Source organism: Lissotriton vulgaris, chromosome 2_1, assembly GCF_964263255.1.
Source record: "Lissotriton vulgaris chromosome 2_1, aLisVul1.2, whole genome shotgun sequence".
Classification (NCBI taxonomy): domain Eukaryota; kingdom Metazoa; phylum Chordata; class Amphibia; order Caudata; family Salamandridae; genus Lissotriton; species Lissotriton vulgaris.
In genome coordinates, this window is record NC_141687.1 from 987,493,321 (window position 1) to 987,513,749 (window position 20,429).

The 20,429-nt window shown below is 41.7% G+C and overlaps 1 protein-coding gene across 1 annotated transcript in view; it reads left to right on the plus strand.

The window, feature by feature from the left end:
- Window positions 1-20,429, plus strand: part of STK39 (serine/threonine kinase 39) — a 1,290,321-nt gene that overhangs the window by 1,088,788 nt on the left and 181,104 nt on the right. Inside the window, exon 12 of the mRNA XM_086958759.1 lies at window positions 15,874-15,912. Within this exon, the coding sequence (XP_086814885.1) occupies window positions 15,874-15,912 (39 nt within the window). The remainder of the gene's footprint in view (window positions 1-15,873; window positions 15,913-20,429) is intronic.

Below are 20,429 nucleotides of genomic sequence, written 5' to 3' on the forward strand. Positions count from 1 at the left end.
AAATCATTCACAAACTGTAGATCACAGAATGACATTTACTCAATACGCTGTCCATGCAATCTCTTATACATTGGACAGACCACCCAGATGGTCAAAGACCGAGTTCTACAACACTGCAGCTGCCTCCGATGCGGGGTTACTACTGCGCCATTGGTTACACACTACCAGGAACACAACCACAAAGAGAATGACATCATCTGGATGGTGATCGACCAACCAGCCATCCCCAGAATGGGTGGCGACATCCAGAGAGTCCTAAACCGATGCGAATGCATGTGGATAGCCCGTCTTAATACCATTGAATGGGTTTTGAACACTTTGGATGAATGGAAAACAACACTCTCTTAACCTCATCCATTTTCTTCAAGTCCTTTTCAGTTGACTGAACTCCCTTTTCTGCAGCCCGAGGGAATACACGCCTCTCGGACACTCCCTTTGACCACCCATCATGGATGGTTTTCCAATACAGACAGTGTGACTCACCAGTCCCATTCCATTCTAATAGCTGTACCAATGTACCACATGGTTAACAGCACCAGTTTGATTCTATGTGCTACTATCACCAATTGTCTAATTTCTGTATAATTTGTTATTACTACCCTTATAACTTGCTATTACATTCGTTTAATCCTTATGTCACTGCTTCTTGTGGGGGCACCCAAACACTAACCTAAGTATTTCCTCTTGATTTGGGAATGTACCACATTGATGTATATTGGTATTTGTCAACAAAATTAATGTATGACAAGTATTGTCCGTCTCCCACAGTGATTTTTAAGAATTGTAATTTCCAATTACTTTTTTTAAACTGCTTCATTAAAAAATGATGGCAACTCATGGAGCACCTCCCAACGTTTCAATCATAGCTTTTCTTCCCCTTTAGTCTGTCTTCACTACTTTCAATTCTACCTACGCGTGCTCTAGGTTTTCAACCTCGCCCCATCAAGTGGTTTGGCTAGGCACTCTTATTGCGCGTAAACTCACCCTGACTCTTGCCGGCGCCCTGCGATTCATTCCTGACACACCGACAGACCCATAGGCTGTTAGCTTGCCCAGCATCTGGATATACCTGTAAGTAGTCTGCTTGTAATTTCTCGTTTTTCCTATCCCGGCCGACTAGTAGCCCTGGGGTCCCCTGCATTATCGCGTTCACTTGCCCCTGACCGGTATCTATTAGTAGACAATAATACAGGCTCCGTGCCTTCGCGTTGTTTCACTCCAACGCCCTCAACACTAACCACATGGTTCACTCCCTCTCCCCTTGACCGGTACCTAGCGGCCACTGCCAGAACCAACCTACACGAAGGGATGAAAGACGTAGCCGAGTGGATGATGAACAGCCGCCTGAAACTAAACTCAGATAAGACGGAAGTCCTCATCCTGGGATCTACACCCTCCGCCTGGGATGACTCCTGGTGGCCCCCTACCCTGGGCAGCGCACCCAAACCTACACACCTTGCACGCAACCTGGGCTTCATCCTGGACTCCTCCCTCTCCATGGCCAGACAAGTCAACGCCGTCTCCTCGTCATGCTTCAACATCCTACGCATGCTACGTAAGATCTTCCGGTGGATCCCCACCGAAACCAGGAGACGGTCACTCAGGCCCTCGTCACCAGCCGTCTGGACTACGGCAACTCCCTCTATGCCGGAACCACTGCAAAACTCCAGAAAAGGCTCCAGCGCATTCAGAACGCCTCAGCACGACTCATCCCCCGACACAGCCACATCTCCGCACATCTGAGAAACCTGCACTGGCTCCCCATCAGCAAGAGAATCACGTTCTGACTCCTCGCCCACGCACACAAAGCTCTCCACAACCAGGGCCCAAGATACCTCAACGATCGCCTGAACTTCTACACTCCCACCCGCCAGCTCCGATCGACCACCCACGCCCTCGCGGCCGTCCCCCGCATCCGAAGAGCCACAATGGGAGGAAGATCCTTCTCCTACCTGGCCGCCAAGACGTGGAACTCCCTCCCCACCCACCTCCGCCTGACCCAAGTCCACCTCGCCTTCAGGAAGCAACTCAAGACCTGGCTGTTCGAGTAGTAGCAGACCCCCCTCCCCAAGCGCCTTGAGACCCTCCGGGTGAGTAGCGCGCTATACAAATGCTTTGATTGATTGATTGATTACACGCCTCCCGCCATTGCGTTGTTTCACTCCAGCTCCTTTAACACTAAAAACATGGCTACCTCCCCCTTGTTGTCTATACAAACAGGCGTCATTAGTACCCACCAGCCCCTTGGCCTCCCGCTCCAGCACACGCATGGCGTTCACCCTTCCTGTTCTTTTCATCTGCAAATATAATCATTACTTGTTGCTGTCTTCATCAGACATCTGCCGTTGACCTTTGCTTCCAATAAACAAATGAGGTTGCCACAATAGTAATCGCCAACTCCTTTAATATCTCACGCTACACCACCATCGGCTTGGTCAATTCATCGTTTGCCTGATGCCTCTCACGCACATGCTTACCCCTTTGCCTGCTTTTCTGAGCATTTATTCTTTTCCATAGATATCCTTATAATTGAAGCTCTTTAGCAGCAATCCCATGCTCTGCAAAGACTGAACTACTTCTTGGACTAACCCCTCCTTGGTATTATGAGTGAGTTTTTCTCTTCACCTTCCAAGCTCTTTCCCACCCTTTCCTTTCTTCAGGAGCCTAGACACGCCTTTCTTCAAGTAGCAGTCTTTTTAACCCTTGAATCTATCAGGGCTCCACCTCTACCCCTCTCTTCTTACCTGTCCCTCTTGGTCCACTGAGTATATGGAGCCCTCCATATTTATCCTTCTTTCCGCAGCACTGCAATTCAACTAATGTAACCTGGTCCTGATGATGGCCTAAGACTTTTGCTAGCCGAAACGCTGTTGACTCCCACAGTGGAACTCCTGGCGCCTCTACCTACGGATACCCTACACATTTAAATTTGATTTCTTGTGCTATTTATTGCCGCGGTATCCTGAACTTGTAAATCGTGTTTTTTTATCACACTTGTTGTTGTGCCCATCATTCTCACTATTTATACTATGTCATGTATCACTTGTGCCGTCATCACACTTCACGAGCACTTGTGCACAGTATTTTGTTGGTTACATGCCATTGAATGTAACGCAGTGCTAATGACCCATGTGAAGTTAATATGTCCAACATGTTTACTAAATGAAATATATTGTACATTTACATGAAATGTTTCCCTGGTTTCTTTCTTTTACTAATTAAATCCTGTATCAATCAATCAAGGCGTTTATAGAGCACGCTACTCACCTGTAAGGGTCTCAAGGTGCTGTGGGGGGGGGGGGCTGCTACTGCTCGAACAGCCAGGTCATGAGTAGCCTCCTGAAGGTCAGAAGGTCTTCGGTCTGCCGTAGGAGGATGGGGAGGATGTTCCAGGATTTGGCGGTGAGGTAGGAGAATGATATGCCGCCGGTGGTCGTTCTTTGGATGCGAGGGATGGTGGCAAGGGTGAGGTCTGCAGAGCGAGCTGGCGGTTTGGGGTGTAGAAGGTGAGTCATCTGTTGAGGTATGTTGGTCCGGTGTCGTGGAGTGCCTTGTGTGAGTGGGCGAGGAGCTTCAATGGGATCCTTTTGTTGACAGGAAGCCAGTGCAGGACTCTCAAGTGGGGTGTGATGTGGCTGTGACAAGGGATGTCCAGAATCAGGCGTGCGGAGGCGTTCTGTATGCGTTGTAGTCGTTTCAGCAGTTTGGCCGGGGCTCTTGCATAGAGGGCGTTTCCACAGTCCAGTCTGCTGCTGACGAGAGCCTGGGTGACCGTTCTGCTTGTGTCGGTGGGGATCCACCTGTAAATCTTTCGGAGCATGCAGAGAGTGTTGAAGCAGGAGGATGGGATGGCGTTGACGTGGTCATGGAGAGTGTTGTGTTGAGGATGAATCCCAGGTTGCATGCATGGTCGGTGGGTGTCGGAGCTGTGCCCAGGGCAGTCGGCCACCAGGAGTCATCCCAGGCTGAGGGGGTGGAGCCAAGGATGAAGTCCTCCGTCTTGTCCGAGTTCTGTTTCAGACAGATGTTCTTTATCCATTCAGCGACGGCTTTCATTCCTTCGTGGAGGTTGGTTTTGGCGGTTCGAGTGTCTTTGGTGAGGGGTGTATAAATGATGGTGCCATCACATATGTATGTATAATTGTCCCTTGAAACGATACCCTTGAGACATTGTTGTTTGTTACACACTTCTCAATATCAAAAGCAAAAACTGTAGCCCCATCCTTCCGAGCTGCCAAGAGGGTCTACAGTTGTTGGATATTATCTGCTGTCTTGCGGCCTAGAATTAATCCTGCCTGGTTTGTGTGGATTAATCTAGGCATTAAGGGTAGGAGCCTATCCACTAGGATTTTGTTTAAGATTTTATAATCAATGTTAAACATCGATAGTGGTCAGTAGGCTGAGCGGTCATGGGCAGGTTGACCTGGTTTAAAAATATGGACTATTACTGCATCTTTCGTGGTGTCCGGCAAGGATCCAGTAGTCCTGGCCTCCGTGTACAAGGTAACCAATTTAGGTGTGAGTTCCACGCAGTATGTGGCGTAGAAGAATCCATCAGTTCCCCGGGTCTTATTGCATGCCATGTGCTTGAAGGCAGAGTTTATTTCTTGTGGAGTAATATCCCCACCAAGGTCTCTCACTTAATCCTCCTCAAGCCATGGTACCTTGCTCAGAAATTGGTGCTCTCATGTGGTTCAAGAGCCTCTAGAAGTGCCAGCACCCTCTTACTCCAACCACAAAAATTCAAGAAAATAAAAGACCTATGATCGAACATTTTCAGGTATGACGCCAAAGATCTGGAACTCTCTTCCCCCCGAAGTCAAGGTCATCCCTTCCTCTGTCCTCTTCAAATCAGAAGTTAAAGAGATCTTGATGAAGAAATATCTGCCTCAGTCTTTTTTCCCCACTTGACTCCCGGGCCATTCAACGCTGTTTTGTGTCCTAGATGCTAGGCTCTTGAGAATGTTGGACATTCTAAATCTATGTACCTGTCAATATGTTGATTAGTTGTGTTTGATGTACTCGTCCTACTGCCCAATCTGTAAAGCGCTCTTATACCCTAGATGGTCATGTTTGCGCTATATAAAACTATCAAAATAAATAAATAAATAAATATCTAGCAAAGATGTCATTAATCCCTTCCTAGGTTTATATTCTGGTGTCACTCTCATCTTTCAGTTCCACCATAGTCGAACCTCGCTTATATGGGTCGGCCAACCAAGCTAGTAGGGAACCGGACGTATCTCGCTCAGCATGTGCCCTGTCCATATATTGTTCATAATCAGAGCATCTTAGCCATTCCACCTGCACTGCCTCCTCCTCTTTTGCCTCAAGGAGGACTGATTGTAACTCAGGGAGTCCTGGACGTCGGAGCTCTACGTCCCAGAGCCTGCAGGACTTCCCCCAGCAATGTGTGTCTGACACCCTTCGACTCAGCCCCGGAGAACTGCCTTGAAGTTGACCCATTCTAAGAATGGGGAGGAAGCTGTGGTCGTGTTATCATTGAAATACTGTGTTATTTTGGCTCAAATTGTCTCACAGATGACATGATCTTCCAGTGACTCAGGCTTAAATCTCTATGTAGGCATCGAGGGGCGAGGGTGAGTCCTCTGTAAATGGGTTAAAACAGGATTGTGATCTGATATAGTGCGGGAGAGGTATTCAATAGTGTGTACCAAACTATGGATATCTGGCTTGCAGAGAAACAGATCTAGGTGAACATGTACTGGGTGGAGTCCAGAGAAGAAGAGATATTCATTAGATGTAGCCTTCTCCACATATCAATGAGTCCCCATTGCTGATGCCAGTCTCTGAAAGCCCTGGCTGTACGGACCATCTGGGAGGCTGGAAGGGGAGGATGTGCGCAGTCCAGCTCTGATACACAATTGAAATTTCCACCTATTATGGTGGAAGTTCTCAGGTATGGTGCTAGCTGTCACAATAGGGCACCCAAGAATGTGGTCTGTTCATTGTTCATGATGTATATGTTTACTATAGTTGTGTCCATACCTTTGAGTCGCCCTCGTACAGCTACAAATCTACCCTCTGGGTCCACCAATTCGTCCATCATCTGAAAAGGTCCATCAAATGTGTCCCTTGTCGTAATGCTAATTAGGCCCCTCATAGTATGCATTTCCCTGATGTTCGAACATAAACATTTATATACTCCTTGTCCCGCAATGAGTGTTCTCAGATGAGGAGCTATACGATGTCTCCCTTTTATTCCCCCCTTGGAGCACCCCTGTCTGCAATATAAACATTCTGTACATTTCTGCATGATTCATGAACTCCCAGCATCTCCAACAAAACCCAATATGCCAACTTCCCCTCCCCAGTACAAGTTGACTAGGACCACCCATCCAAACCAAGTAATGAACAAAACTAGTCATGATAGTTCCTCAACACCATAGACTATGGGCTCTTATGTAAAAACACATGCTATTTTACACTTTAATCTCATTATTTTAATCATTTCTGACTCTCCTTTATTTGCTTGAGAATATCTTTTAGGGACCCCGGGGTTTCCTACCTCGGTAGACTACTTCCTGGTTCACCGCGGCTGGTGCCGTTTGTGTGGAGGAAGCATTTTATTTGCTCAGGCAAGCTGTCAGATGGCAGTGTAGCATTTTCCTTCACATCACTTCAGGCCAGCTATATCTTGCTGACGCACAGCAACCAAGGGCAAGCCCATCTGCACCCGTCCACACCAGAACATCACCAGGAGCCAGAACCCCTGCCCCTTTTATATCAGAGAACAGGTACGCTCTAACAATTGTATACTCCCCAGAACAGTTGATGGTATTAGACCACTTGCATAAGGTTAAGGCCTCCTGCTGTGATTTTATCCTTCCTGCTCTAGAAAGTCTGGTAGCTTGCTTAAAATGCAGATTTCAAATATTATCCTCCATTGAAGGTCTAACTCCTCTAGAATTTAATAATAACAAAAATAATATCTTGAAAGACGTTCCTACAGGCTCGCTAACGCCTTCCCTCCAAGACATCGACACTCCCTTTAATAGCTTAAACTGCTTTCTCATCAATGTTTGATCCCTGCCTAAACTTGCTGTCAAACTTTGGGATCTGCTCACTCTTTCTTCGTTTGAGATTGGATTCCTTACAGAAACTTGGCTTACTTTCACATCCATCCCTTCCATCACACTTGCTTTACCAGTCAACTTTAAAATACTTACATTAGACAGCCAAGGTTGGGGGTGGTATTGCTATTATTTTTTAAGAGAATAATAAGGTCTCAATAGTCAACACTATCTCAGAGGACTCACAATCTTCTGGTCTCTGCTAATTCAGGCTCCTCAATAGATTTATTCCCGTCCAGAATTATGGCAACACACAAATTGGCCCCTCAAATATGCTCTTTATTTAATCTATCCATTACTAACGTAAAAGTCCCTTTAGATTGGAAGCTGGCTATGATCAAGCCTATCCAAAAAAAGGCTGAATTGGCTTCAACTGACCTAACTAACTAACGGCCATTCTTGCTCCTCGCTCTGCTCGCTACCCAGTGGGGCTTTGGACCGCTTCACAGTACAGCGACAGCTCTGCTAGTGGTCACTGCCATATCAAATTCTCCCTTGATGCAAATATACCCACAATGATAGTTCTGCCATACCCATCAGCAGCATTTGATACGGAGTCCCCAGGGGCTCATGTCTCGGCCCCATTCTTTTAAATATTTATATGGCCCCCCTTGCCAAAATTGTCAGAGATTTTGGCTTTGGGATTGTTTCATATGCTGATGATATACAGCTGCTCTTCTCCTTTGAGAACAATCTATCCAAATCAAAAGCATCTTTCTCCGCTTGATGAAAGCCATTGCAATATGGATGTCGGAAAACAGACTCCAGCTTAACACCACAAAAACTGAAATGATGTTATTCGGACAGGCCCAACTTCTTTGGTCACCTGATTGGTGGCTTTCAGAACTGGTTATGGCCCCTGTACACAAATTAGTGGTAAAAAAACCTGGGAGCCCACCTGGACCAATCTTTTTCTATTTGAGAACAAAAAGGAGTACCCCTGAAAATCAAATTAGTTCCTAAATCAGGGAGAAAAATTACAATTGAATACAAAACATTTAGGAAATTTATCTTTTATTCAATTCCAATCCCTTTGTATGAAAGAACAAACCTCAGCTATTACGGGTTCTTTCTTTCGCATGCTGCGTTTGCTGAGAAGAGCCTTTCCTTTACTACCACTCTCCACGAGGAAAAGACTTGTCCAGGCACTGGTTATCAGCTATTTGGACTATGTCAATTCCATTTTGGTCTCCGTGAAGGAGAAATTGCTTTCTAAGCTTCAGGTAGTTCAGAACACCGCCACGCATCTTGACTGTAACCTCCTCCCGGCACGGCACCTCCCCCTCTTCTTCAGTACCTGCACTGGGTACCAGTGAGAAACAGATCATTCTCAAGATCTGCTGTCTGACTCATAAGGCCCTCCATGGACAAGGTCCCACATATTTGTCCTCAAAACCTTCACTTTACACCACTTCCCGACTTTTAAGATCACATGACAAGGCCTGGCTCAAGGTCCCCAGGTTCAAAAAGGCCAGGTCAGGCAGGCTGTAAATGGTTCTCCTTCCTAACCCCTCACCTTGGAATAACCTGCCACTGCAACTACGCACCTGTGAAAATCTCTCCCATTTCAGTAAAGCTCTTAAGACACACCTATTTTAAGGATGACCTCTTTTTTGTCTGTTGTATGTCAGCTTGGTCTCGCACCAAGATACCCCTATGAGGATGATTTGAGCATGTAATAAATTAGAATAACAAAACATAGCACGTTATAAACTAGAAGGGATGTGTTTAATTAGCTCCCTTAGCAATCAAACTCCCACCCAGTGTGCTCTAACGGATAATAAAACTCTAGCTCATTGCTCAGTGTCCCATGTAGTATTCAGGTGCCTTCAATGCGACATAGGGGGATCACTGTATCATTCTGAGCACCCAACACAGTACCAATGTCTCGTAGAGCTCAGATGATGTCATTTGCTGATTTTGGCGTCTCCTTGGGTAGCTCGAAGCTCGAGTTCTTTGAAGCATTGGAGCAGTGATCCGATTCCGAGCCCTGAGTGGGAGAGCTAAACTCCGGTGATTGAGATCTCATCTCCCTCCGACTCATCTTGGCCACCATTCCATCACCCTCTGCTTTCAAAGCGGAACTTCTGCTTGTAAAGGGGCAGCAGGGCTGCAGTGCAAATGTTTATGTCGAGCTCCGGTGCGACTGGCCCCCCCGTGTTGATGGCTCCGGGCAGGCCCCTGGTCACATCAAAATTTCAACCAGTCCCAGACGCCCCGTGGGGAATTGAAGAATTTTGTTTTCTTTGAGGTCATTACTTTTACCTTTGTATAGCATTACATATTTAAAATCCAAATCCCCTCAAGGTCTCCAATTATTGTCGAATGACTTTATAAGGTTCTGTAACGTGCGGGGTTTGGTGTTAAATGATGCCAAAACCAAATACATGGTCTTTGCCAAATGAAATGTAAAATCCAACAAAAGATGTTTGTTTGTAGGAAGCACCATTTTGGATCAAGTATCGGTATTCGATTATCTGAGTGTCCGCCTTACATCTAACTTAAACTGGGCACCCCATATTGACAAAGTAAAGTTGATGTTAACTCACGAGACTGCCCACATTTCTAAAATACAGAAAAGAATGGTGTCTAGGAAAGTGGCTCCCGCACTAGAAACCTATAACGTCAAATATTTAGGGGGGCTTTATATGGAGCGGAATTGTGGGGGTAGTGGGAATACAATCTGTCTAACAGCTGTTGAAAATAGTTTTTAAGATCTCTTTTAAACTTACCTCTTAGCACCCATTTAACCCCTTTATACTTAGATTTTGCCCAGAGAAAACTGGCTCACAAGCTTGATTATAAATTATGAATCTTCTGGCGATGGTTGTGGTCCGTTGAAGAGTTAGCCCTATATCGAACAGGAATGATTGGTCTTTTGCAACATCCCCAGGTAACCTTGATCCCCTGGTTTAGTTCTTTCAAAGGTCTACTCCGGCGATTATGTCTGGAGGCTTATTGGTCAAATCCTGAAAGCCTATCTTTAATATCAAGGGATAGGGCCAAATTGATTTATTGGGAAACAATTGTGGAGAAGGAAACACTGAATTTGGTGAGTACCTTGAATAAGGATTTTATAGATTTTAAGCCCTCATCAAGCTATGAAGAAACAATTGATGAAATTGTCCCTTCTCTGGCTCGCAAAATATTTATACAATTTTGCTACAAGACTCTGCCAACCAAAGTGTTTTGCAGTAAATGGAGCTGTAATGTTTCCTCGGACAACCTCTGCCCATCTTGCAAAGTCAGTACAGAATCTATAGTCCACTTGCTATTTTTTTGACCCTATTATAAAAACTTGAGGTGCAAGTGGATTATTCCATTGTGCAGATTGGTTGGCCCCGGACACTATCTTGAGTTGTTGAGAATTTTGTTTACTGATACAAACAGGACAACTGTATTTTGGCGTGTAGTTTGGAATAAGCGTGCAAAATGCATAGTATGAATTGCTTTTACACTTTTATTGTATATATTGGATTTCATGGCTGATATGTCTTTTATTGTATTATTTTTGTGAGGTGCGCTCTAATTTTTGGGATCAATATGATCGAAATAAAGTATTTATGATGATGATGATGAATTCCAACTGCCACAGTTTTTTTCTTGGCCCCCTAAAACAATGCTCTCTGTCTCTGTACCCCTCTAGAGAACCATTATCAAATCACAGCTCTTTCTTTCGCCGGGCTTGTGCCAGAATATGGTTGCAATCTTTATAGTATAGCAGTCTAGCCACCACTGGTCTTGGGGTAGTCCCGGGCTGCATTGTTCTCGAGGGACATCAGTTGTTCTTTCCAGCGCAAAAAGGTACAGAGGTCCTTAGGTGCAACCTCAGTGCACAGCCAGTACTCAATGTATGTCATTATGTTGGTGCCCTCCACCGTCTCAGGCAATCCCACTACCTTGATTTTGTTGCAACAGGAGCAATTTTCTACATCCTCTACCCACATTTCAAGAGTACAGACCTTTGACTCGACCATCGTCAATTGTTCCTTCAGTACAGTAATCTCAGGTGGGTGCTCTTCAAGGGTTCGCTTATTCTTGGTTACTCTCACCGCAAGTCATTTATGATTGTCTCGTAAGAGCTTTAGGTCAATGTTAATAGTGTCTGTTTTGGATTCTAGTCCCTCCGGGGAGGTTGTTATGGCTTGAAGGGTGTCCTGGAGTGTGGGGTCCTTAGGTGACTCCTCAAGTCGTGATATATGCTCCGATTTGTCCGGTGGGTCCGCTCAACTCGTAGGGTCTTGGTCGCGCTTGCAGTAGAATTTTCCAATGACTCCCAAAGGCAGGTCAGTGCCACACAGCATTTTCTCTGCACACTCCAGTATACAAACAGCACAGATCCAAGTACCACTCTCACCAGTGCACAGAGCAAGTCAGTTCAGCAGACAGCATGAGCCGCAAGCACAGTGCACCAGTGCAAAACTGTTCCCTGGGCCTGGGCTATTGCACGCTTATAGCGGAAGCCTTGGTCGCCATCAGGGCAGATCAAACAAACTCAGCGATAGCTTGGTCCTATTGATGTCTCCCAGGCACCCTAGCACCTCGTCCGCTCACTGACTTGAGGCCTCGAGCGCAATCCCAGGGTGCGCAATATTCTCCTTTTCCCCTCATAAGTGCAAGGGAGTCTACCACATGGGAAGGTGCGGGCACCATCGGAAGTCAAGTCGTGCTCCCAGTCGCTTCAAGTATATTCAGAAAAACAAAATGATGTGGAGGAGTAGATATCCTAAATAGTCAAAATAGGGTCAAATTAATTACTCCTATATATTAGTTCAATGTCCCATCAAATTCATATATATTTTTTCAATAAGTCACATTCAATATTCTTTCCAGGTCAAAACCATAATTTATTTCTTAGTTCATATCTGGTTAGGACCAATAGTCTTTTTTTTGTATCAACTTTAAAGAGACTAATCAGACAAAAATATATAAACCATACATATAAAGCACATACAAAATTACAACAGATCGAAAAAAAATAAAATAATTTCCTAGCCCCTAAATGTTTTACACCAAGTGCCCATTCCAAAAATACATTGCGGTCCACTGTAAGTTAATCCTTTGCAGAGCCGGTCTCATGGAGTCAGGATGGCACTGGATGTGGGTAGTATGTATCGCTTATTGACGGTTACTTTGTACTGAGGTATGTTACTGTATGTGCAACTGCCTCCCATACTACTGGATTCATTACAGCTGTATGTGTGTGACAGTACATGTTTAAGTGTTTCTGTCACTGTATGAGAAGATGTTTTAGTGTATCCTTTTATATGTAAGTATTTCAATTGCAGTATATGTTGGAGATTAGATTGTATCTAAAACTGAATATATGGGCATGGTAGTGTGCATATAACTGAATCAAACTTAGAAAGCTTAATTTATCTTTTAAGTACATGGCTCCCAGCCTTATTGCTGACGTACAGCCTATCTCAGAAGTAAGTTATATGTAGTAGAACAGGACTTGAATGCTTAGCAACATGTTCTGATTTTGAACTGAACCTACCAGGACAGTTGCATACACATGCTGTACTGTAGCAGACCTGAAACATCATTGAACCTGTTTTTTCATTGCATAGATGACTTGTTGGTGCTAGTTTTCCAGGGTACTCGTAACTGACTATCTCTGTGCTCATGAGGGTGTGTTATTGTATATGTAAGTAAGCTTGTTAGTTTCACAGTACATACCTAACTGAGTGTTTCTCAGCTTGTGCATGTATGTAAATATCCCTTAATTTTGTTAATCTTTCCATATTTTCATTCTGATGTTCAAATTGCAATGCTACTTTGTATTTGCTTCATAAACTCTCTTTTTTATACTCTATTATTTTTTTATTTTTTCTAAACATCCTGCTCACTCCCAACCACTTTATATGTACTCATTCACTATCTACCTAATATTTGTTTGCGCTACAGTTTAATTCATATATCTGTTAAATATAATTATTGGTCTCTTTTTCTCATCCTCAGTATGTGTTTAATTTTCTGTATGCACAAAGTTCACAAAAAAACAAACATAAGAATGGTACACCACTCTCATGCAAGGGAACCATTAAAGGTAACCTTTTCAACTTTGCTTTCAAGGTTACACACGCCATGGAAAAAAAACAACATGGCTTTCATATTTTTTAAATAATATAGCTGTTCTGAATGGTCATAATTGTTAACCCTTTCTTGCTCTCCTTTAAAGAAAGCCCAATTTGGTAGGGGTTTTGGACGGCTCAGCAGATCCATTGCTGCGTTCAGTGCCGCCCCATCCATAACCTTGTGGCGGATGCACCTGGTAATCAAAAATCTTTTTTTAAAACTGCTCCTAAACAGTTTCACTCCGACAACACTCGGGATTCATGACTAAATTTGGACCCAAATGCTCCTCAATCCCTAGTTCTTGTACCACCAGTATTCCTCCACCTTTACATTGTTGGTTTTTACCGACCCTTCCTCCATGCTCCTGTGGCTCTCTTTGCTATGGTGACCAACATGGTAACATACTCTGCTAACAGTAGGTCACAAGTTCAGAACACTTTCTAGCCCAGCATGCTAACTAATTAACCACTGTATCAGGAGTGATTGAGTATTTGGAGTTAGTGCAATATCTGACACTCTATTAATTTTTGCTAATATCATAAAATCCAATCACACATCTTCTTACGTTTTTGTCAATAATACAACCTAATTTTAACCACTATCATATTATACTAGCCAATCAAATTTCTTGTTTCAAATTTTTATGGCAAGGCATCTTTTTAACTTACTGAATTGTGGACCATAGCTATGTGTTTTGGGAAAGAGCGTCTGCTAGAAACTAATATTGACAAGGACCTGGGTTTGCCTAACATGGATATTACTTGGGTTAGCCAGAAAGGCTTAAAGTAGCATCAGTTGCTTCCATTGGTTGAAAGCATTATGGATTGCCAACATCCAGACCTCATAATTGTGCATTGTGATGGCAATGACCTGGGCACTCGTACTGGGGTAGGATTGGAAATGCTAATAATACTATTAGAAAACTAATGCCACTTTTACCTAACTTTGCCTTGGTGTTTTCCAACATATTCCAGAAGCAGAAATAGAAGTGGTCATCTTCATTCCATCCACAGATAGACAAAGCTAGGAAATGTGAATAAAACTGTTTCAGCATTTGTGAGAGACCATAACATGGGCTCTATCTACAGTAATAACTTGTGCTTTAACATGTATATGTACAGAGCTAATGGACTGCATTTTACAGAGAAAGGCAACAGGGTGTTCCTGAACAATTTGAAAGTCTGCATCCTATTTTATTTTTAGCGATGACATACGCTTAGTAAACACAAAGGCTCTTTTCAGAGCCAACCTATTCTCCAAACACAGTAGGTAGATATATTTAGAACCTAGTTTCCATTGAAAGTGCAATATTTGTTTTGGCAATCATTTTGGCGCCCTTCACAACATTTTCAAAACTAATTTGACGCTCACTTCAGCTGCTTTCTGGAAAGTTTTTGGTGATTCGTCAAGCGGGGGCAAAGAAAAAAAGGGGGTCCCTAAATGTGTTTATCCCAAGTTAATTCCCATGGGGACTTTAGACATGGCTACAGCCCGACTGCTGAATGGAACTGCATCACATTTGGCAGAAAGATAGATCTTAGTTCAGAAAGAGTGTCTCTGTAATTTGGTGTATATAAGTTAAGTAGTTTTGGAGTTTTTAAAGTACAAAGATGTATTCATGTCTAGAGACGTGGCTAAGCAGCGAATCTGCCACGGGTACTTGTGGATCCACCGTGGATCCTCGTAGATCCGCGCGGATTCGTGGATCCATGCAACAACAGCAATGCTGTGATTGTCTGGCCGCAACCTTAGAGAAATGTTGTGGCTGCCATTTTGTGCATCTGGATACGGTTCCCAGGGGGGAAGTAAAATGAAGAAGTGATAGAAGGTCGGGGTAAATATACTCTGGTCTCAGGGACTAATGAAGGGGTCTGTGAGGGACCACTGATGGGCAAGAAATTGTCCAAGAATGTTTTTATTTACCGCATGAGGATGCAGGTGCATTTGGGTGGATTCGTGAATCCAGACCCCATTTAAAAAAACATACACCCATTCACAGACGCACACACCCACTCACACTGACAGCCACTCCCACAACCACTTAAACGCCCACAAACCATTCATACACCCACTCAAACACCCATACAGCTACTCACACACCTACTCACAGACCCACGAAACCACTCCCTCACCCATTTGCAGACCCACACAGCCGCTCACACACCTATACAGCTACTCATACACTAACTCACAGACCCAGAAACTACTCATACACCCACTCAGATACTAAAACAAAGGTTAAAGGTACATTATGGTTAGATTCAGATTTTACTCACACAAAACCATAGACATTTAGCAGTTATAGTTATCTCAAGTAACTATAACTCATTCCCTAATATAACTAGAACTCATGCCCCTACCATGCACTGCTAATTACCCTAAATATCACATCACTGTTGACATTTCCAATGACTTCATTGATAATATCACTGTGACATTTGCAGTGAAATTATTGATTAGAAAACTGTGCATGGCATGTCACGAGTTATAGTTACTTGAGATAACTACAATTATACCTGCTGAATTTTAATGTTTTTCTGTGTGTAAAATCTGAATCTAAATAGAACGCCCCTGTAACCTTTGTTTTATTTCAGTGAATTTCTAATTTTTTTAAAAATTCTATTTCCTAGCCATAACGTCCCTGTAATCTTTGTTTTTTCAATGAATACATCTATACTAATGTTTATTCTTTTTTCAGAGGCAAAGAGTAATTGATGGCAATGAAAACTCATCAGAGGTAAGCTATTTCCATTGAGTCAAACTCTACTGCTTTTAACAAATGGTGAATAGGAACCCTGTATGTATGTTCTCTCCTAGCATTTCATTACCATGTCTATGTAGCTGGCCAACTCTGAGAACTGCATCAAGCCCAAACAGTATACCTTGACTGGGTGAGGTGCAGACCATATGATGGAGCATTCCACCTCAGTCCAATTAAAAGAAATATCACAAAGTCATAGTTCGACTGGTTGCCTGATTAAACAACAAATTCTTCCAGTATTCATCATTATAATTGGACTCGCTATAGATGACAGGATTCCTAATGTATCAGTTACAATTTCCTCTCTCTCACTGAAGTAGCCGTAAGACATGGTAGTGCATGCAGAGCAACAGCAGTGAAGGTGGTTGCATGTGGCAGAGAGGCTGGCAGCATTTGGCTTGCAAAGGTGACATGATGAGGATGTACATATATGAGAGAAATTCACTTACACTTTTCATAAGTAGTGAAGATGTTGTCTTAGCATTGGCCAACTAGGTAGACATAAGGCAGTTTAGAGCTAAAGCAATCTAAGTTTCATATTTTACAGGTGTGTGGTTGTGGTAGTCACAGAAGTGAAACATACCCGGCTACCTTGTAGGGATCTGTGTGATTACCTTGTAGGGATATGTGTGATAACGATCCTAGTTGGGGTAGCATATGATAAGATTGTTTTCCATAACATATTTTACAAAAGTTTTTTCAAAAACATATTTTATAATACCACTGTTTTCCCATAACATCTTAGCCCAAATTAATCACTGCAGGGCATATTAGCAAGGGCTGGTGATCAAATTATCGCCGCTTTAGCGTCCGTTTTAGGGCGAAAAGCGGCAATAACTTTATCGCTTTATCAACAAGGACACGCTAGCGCGTGTTTTGCTGACTTAGCACCCGCTTTCAGCACGCCTAACTTCGCATCACTAATGAGATGCAAAGTAGGCATGCCTTACTAAACTGCACGGGTAAACTTCGCTAAGCCAGCTTCATCATATTTACAACATGCCTCAAACCGATATTCAAATTTTGCGGTAGGCCCCGCTTAACGCCGGATTCTAATGTCTGTTTTTTTCTTGACTACACTATGTTTACTATAGGAAGTGGATTCTAGGGTTGAGGCCACAGGGCCCTATCATCAAGCTCATCTCCACTTTTGCTGGATTATCGCTGGTTTTCCAGCGATGTTGCCCCATATCGCCGGTTATCGCTGGAAATATTATTGCCAAAGCGATAAGCGCTGTTGATATAGCACTAGCCTGGCAATAATTTCCAGCGATAGTAAAAAACACGGTAAGCGCGTTCAGCGATAATGCCCATTTGCCACACGAAAATATTCATAATATTTTTCAAGTTTACTGCAAATAGATGCGTGTAGTTTCCAGAATACTACTTATATATATCCTTTTAAAATGCATGTTTTAGGTAGGCACCAGATAAGATTTGATTGACATTCCCTTACATTCTCATTCTTATTGACAAAAACAACTGAATTGCCTTTTTAAAATTTGTTCACCATTAACTGTTGTCATTTGTAATTGTGCCCCTTTCATATTCTGATTGAAATGTTGAGGTTTTATTGTCATCATTTGCCTGTTCCATTGAAGCATGTAGTTCCAAAATATTAGGAATGTAATCATGAGAAGATTGCATAGTCAGAGAAGCATGAACCTTGGCTCTTTTCATCATTGGTTTTTGCGGTATAGAGATGGTAACTACAAAAAATATCGAATTCAAAATATCGACTGACATTAATATCGAAGTAAAAATATCGAATGGACAAAATATCGAATGGACAGAATATAGTCAACAAAAATATCGAATTTAAGGTAAGTAATTTAATATCGATTTTTATAAATATAGAAAGTCAAAATATCGAAGTATATAATATAGGTATTAAAATATATCGAATTTTTTATAATAGCAAATTTTTTTAAGTGTTTTGTATGTTAGTATATGTGTAAAAAGTGTATATTTTTATTATAATTTATTTTAAGTAATGAATTTTATGTTATTTAATTTTTGTGTAATTTAATTCTGTAGCAGGTTGAGGGTTTATAGGGGAATAGGGTGGGAAGTAATTTAATTGTAATTAATTAAATATTTAAAGTTATTTATTGGTATTTATTTTGAATAATTTGTTAATTAATTTGTAATAGTAATTAATTAATTTTAAATTGATAATGACTTTTTATTAATTGATTAATTGATAATTATGTTACTTTTATTAATTTATTTTCCATAGCGGGTTGTGGGTTTATAGGGGAATAGGGTGGGAAGTAATTTAATTGTAATTTAATAAATATTTTAATGTATTTATTGGTATTTATTTTGAAATCATTGTTAATTAATTTTTAATTGTTAAGTAATTAATTGTTAATTGGTAATTAATTGTATTAATAGGTAATGAATTGTAATAATTAATAGTTATTTGTATTTTTATTTGGTTACTTATTATATTAAATTAAATTGGTAAATACTGTTTATTAATTTTTTATTGGTATTGATATTTAATTTATTTTTATTAATATATTAAATATTTACTTTCCCTACTGTTGCACTCTCTGGAGTTACCCCTACGCTATCCAACGCTTTCCCTACTGTTGCCCTCACTGGAGTGGGAATAGTAATTTTATCCCTTCGCTATCCAACACTTTCCCTTCTGTTGCACTCTCCGGAGTGGGAATAGTAATTTTAACCCCTACGCTATCCAATGCTTTCCCTACTGTTGCACTCTCTGGAGTGGGAATAGTCATTTTAACCCCCACGCTATCCAACGCTTTCCCTTCTGTTGCACTCTCTGGAGTGGGAATAGTAATTAGTGGAGGAGTGTGGCTCAATGGTTAGAGCGGCAGACCCTGATGCAGAGTTCTGGCCAGGGACCAGGGTTCGATTCCCGCCTCGGCGGGGTCTCTGGCTCAATTTCCTCGGACCTGTTAATTCTCGCCTCGGTGCCTATTCTAATCACGGGCCCCACTCTGCATCTCTGGGCAATAGCTTGCTTAGCCTCCACTCCGGCCCCAACAGCGCTAAGGATGCCTGGCTTCACCCTGGGGGTGCCCAGGAGTGGACACTTCACAGGGAAAGCCAGGAGGGGTTCCACAGCGGTATGAGTATCAGCGCCAGGAAGCCGAATAGGCGACACCGCAAGGTGACGTCTGGTGACAGTGCGCTCTATAAGTACCATGACATTTACATTTACATTTACCCCTACGCTATCCAATGCTTTCCCTACTGTTGCACTCACTGGAGTGGGAATAGTAATTTTTACCCCTACGCTATCCAATGCTTTCCCTACTGTTGCACTCACTGGAGTGGGAAAAGTAATTTTTACCCCTACGCTATCCAATGCTTTCCCTACTGTTGCACTCACTGGAGTGGGAATAGTAATTTTTATCCCAACGCAAAGCAACGCTTTCCCTACTGTTGCACTCACTGGAGTGGGAATAGTAATTTTTACCCCTATGCTATCCAACGCTTTCCCTAGTGTTGCACTCACTGGAGTGGTAATAGTAAATTTTACCCTACCGCTATCCTACGGTAAAAATATTGTACATTTTTTATTAATATTATGTTATATATATATATATATATATATATATATATATATATATATATATATATATATATAAATATATATGTTTTAAAAAATTACATTGTATGGTTTTTTTAACTTAAATTAATTATTTAATCATTTTAAGTTTAAGTAATTGTAAGTATATTTTAGTTAATTATTTTTAATATTTAATTAATTTTAATTATTTTTAAGACATTAAAAAAGCGATATTTTTGTATTCAATATTTTATCATCAATATTTTTGTAATTCTATATTAGTGCAATCGATATTATGTCAGTGATCCCACAAAAAAATTAATTTTGCTAAAAATCATGTATTTGTAATTTAGCAAAACTGTTTCAAAACGTATACTTTAATAACTTTCACATGAGAACATTTTGCAGCAAACTTAAAACATATTATGAATATTTTCAAGTGGCAAATGGGCATTTAAGAATAAATAGATAACATAAAAGTGTGTGTGTGTGTGTGTGTGTGTGTTTGTGTGGGTGTGTGTGTGTGAAGAGAGACATAAGGGAAATGTGCCTATAAATGCTCATTAAAAAACATATACCAAAACCGACTGGGGAGTTTGGGGGTATATGCCACAAAAATAAAGAATTACAGCCATATAAACATAATGAATATAAATCCATATCTACAACTAAAAGGTGGGTGGGGGCTATTCCCCAAATAAAAATATGAAAACACAATAAAATCATAAACATGTCAGTGTGCACATACACACCCATGTTTTTGTGTCTGTGTGCATCTTTGTGAGAGAATGAAAATACATATGTGAATAAAAACTGTTTTTCACACAAAAATGAAATTGAATAGAAAGATTTTAAGGCTTAAATGTATGCAAAGATTATTTGGTCAAAATAATACACTATATCGAAAAGCAAAGCAAATATAATGAAAGATGTTTTTGAAAGATAT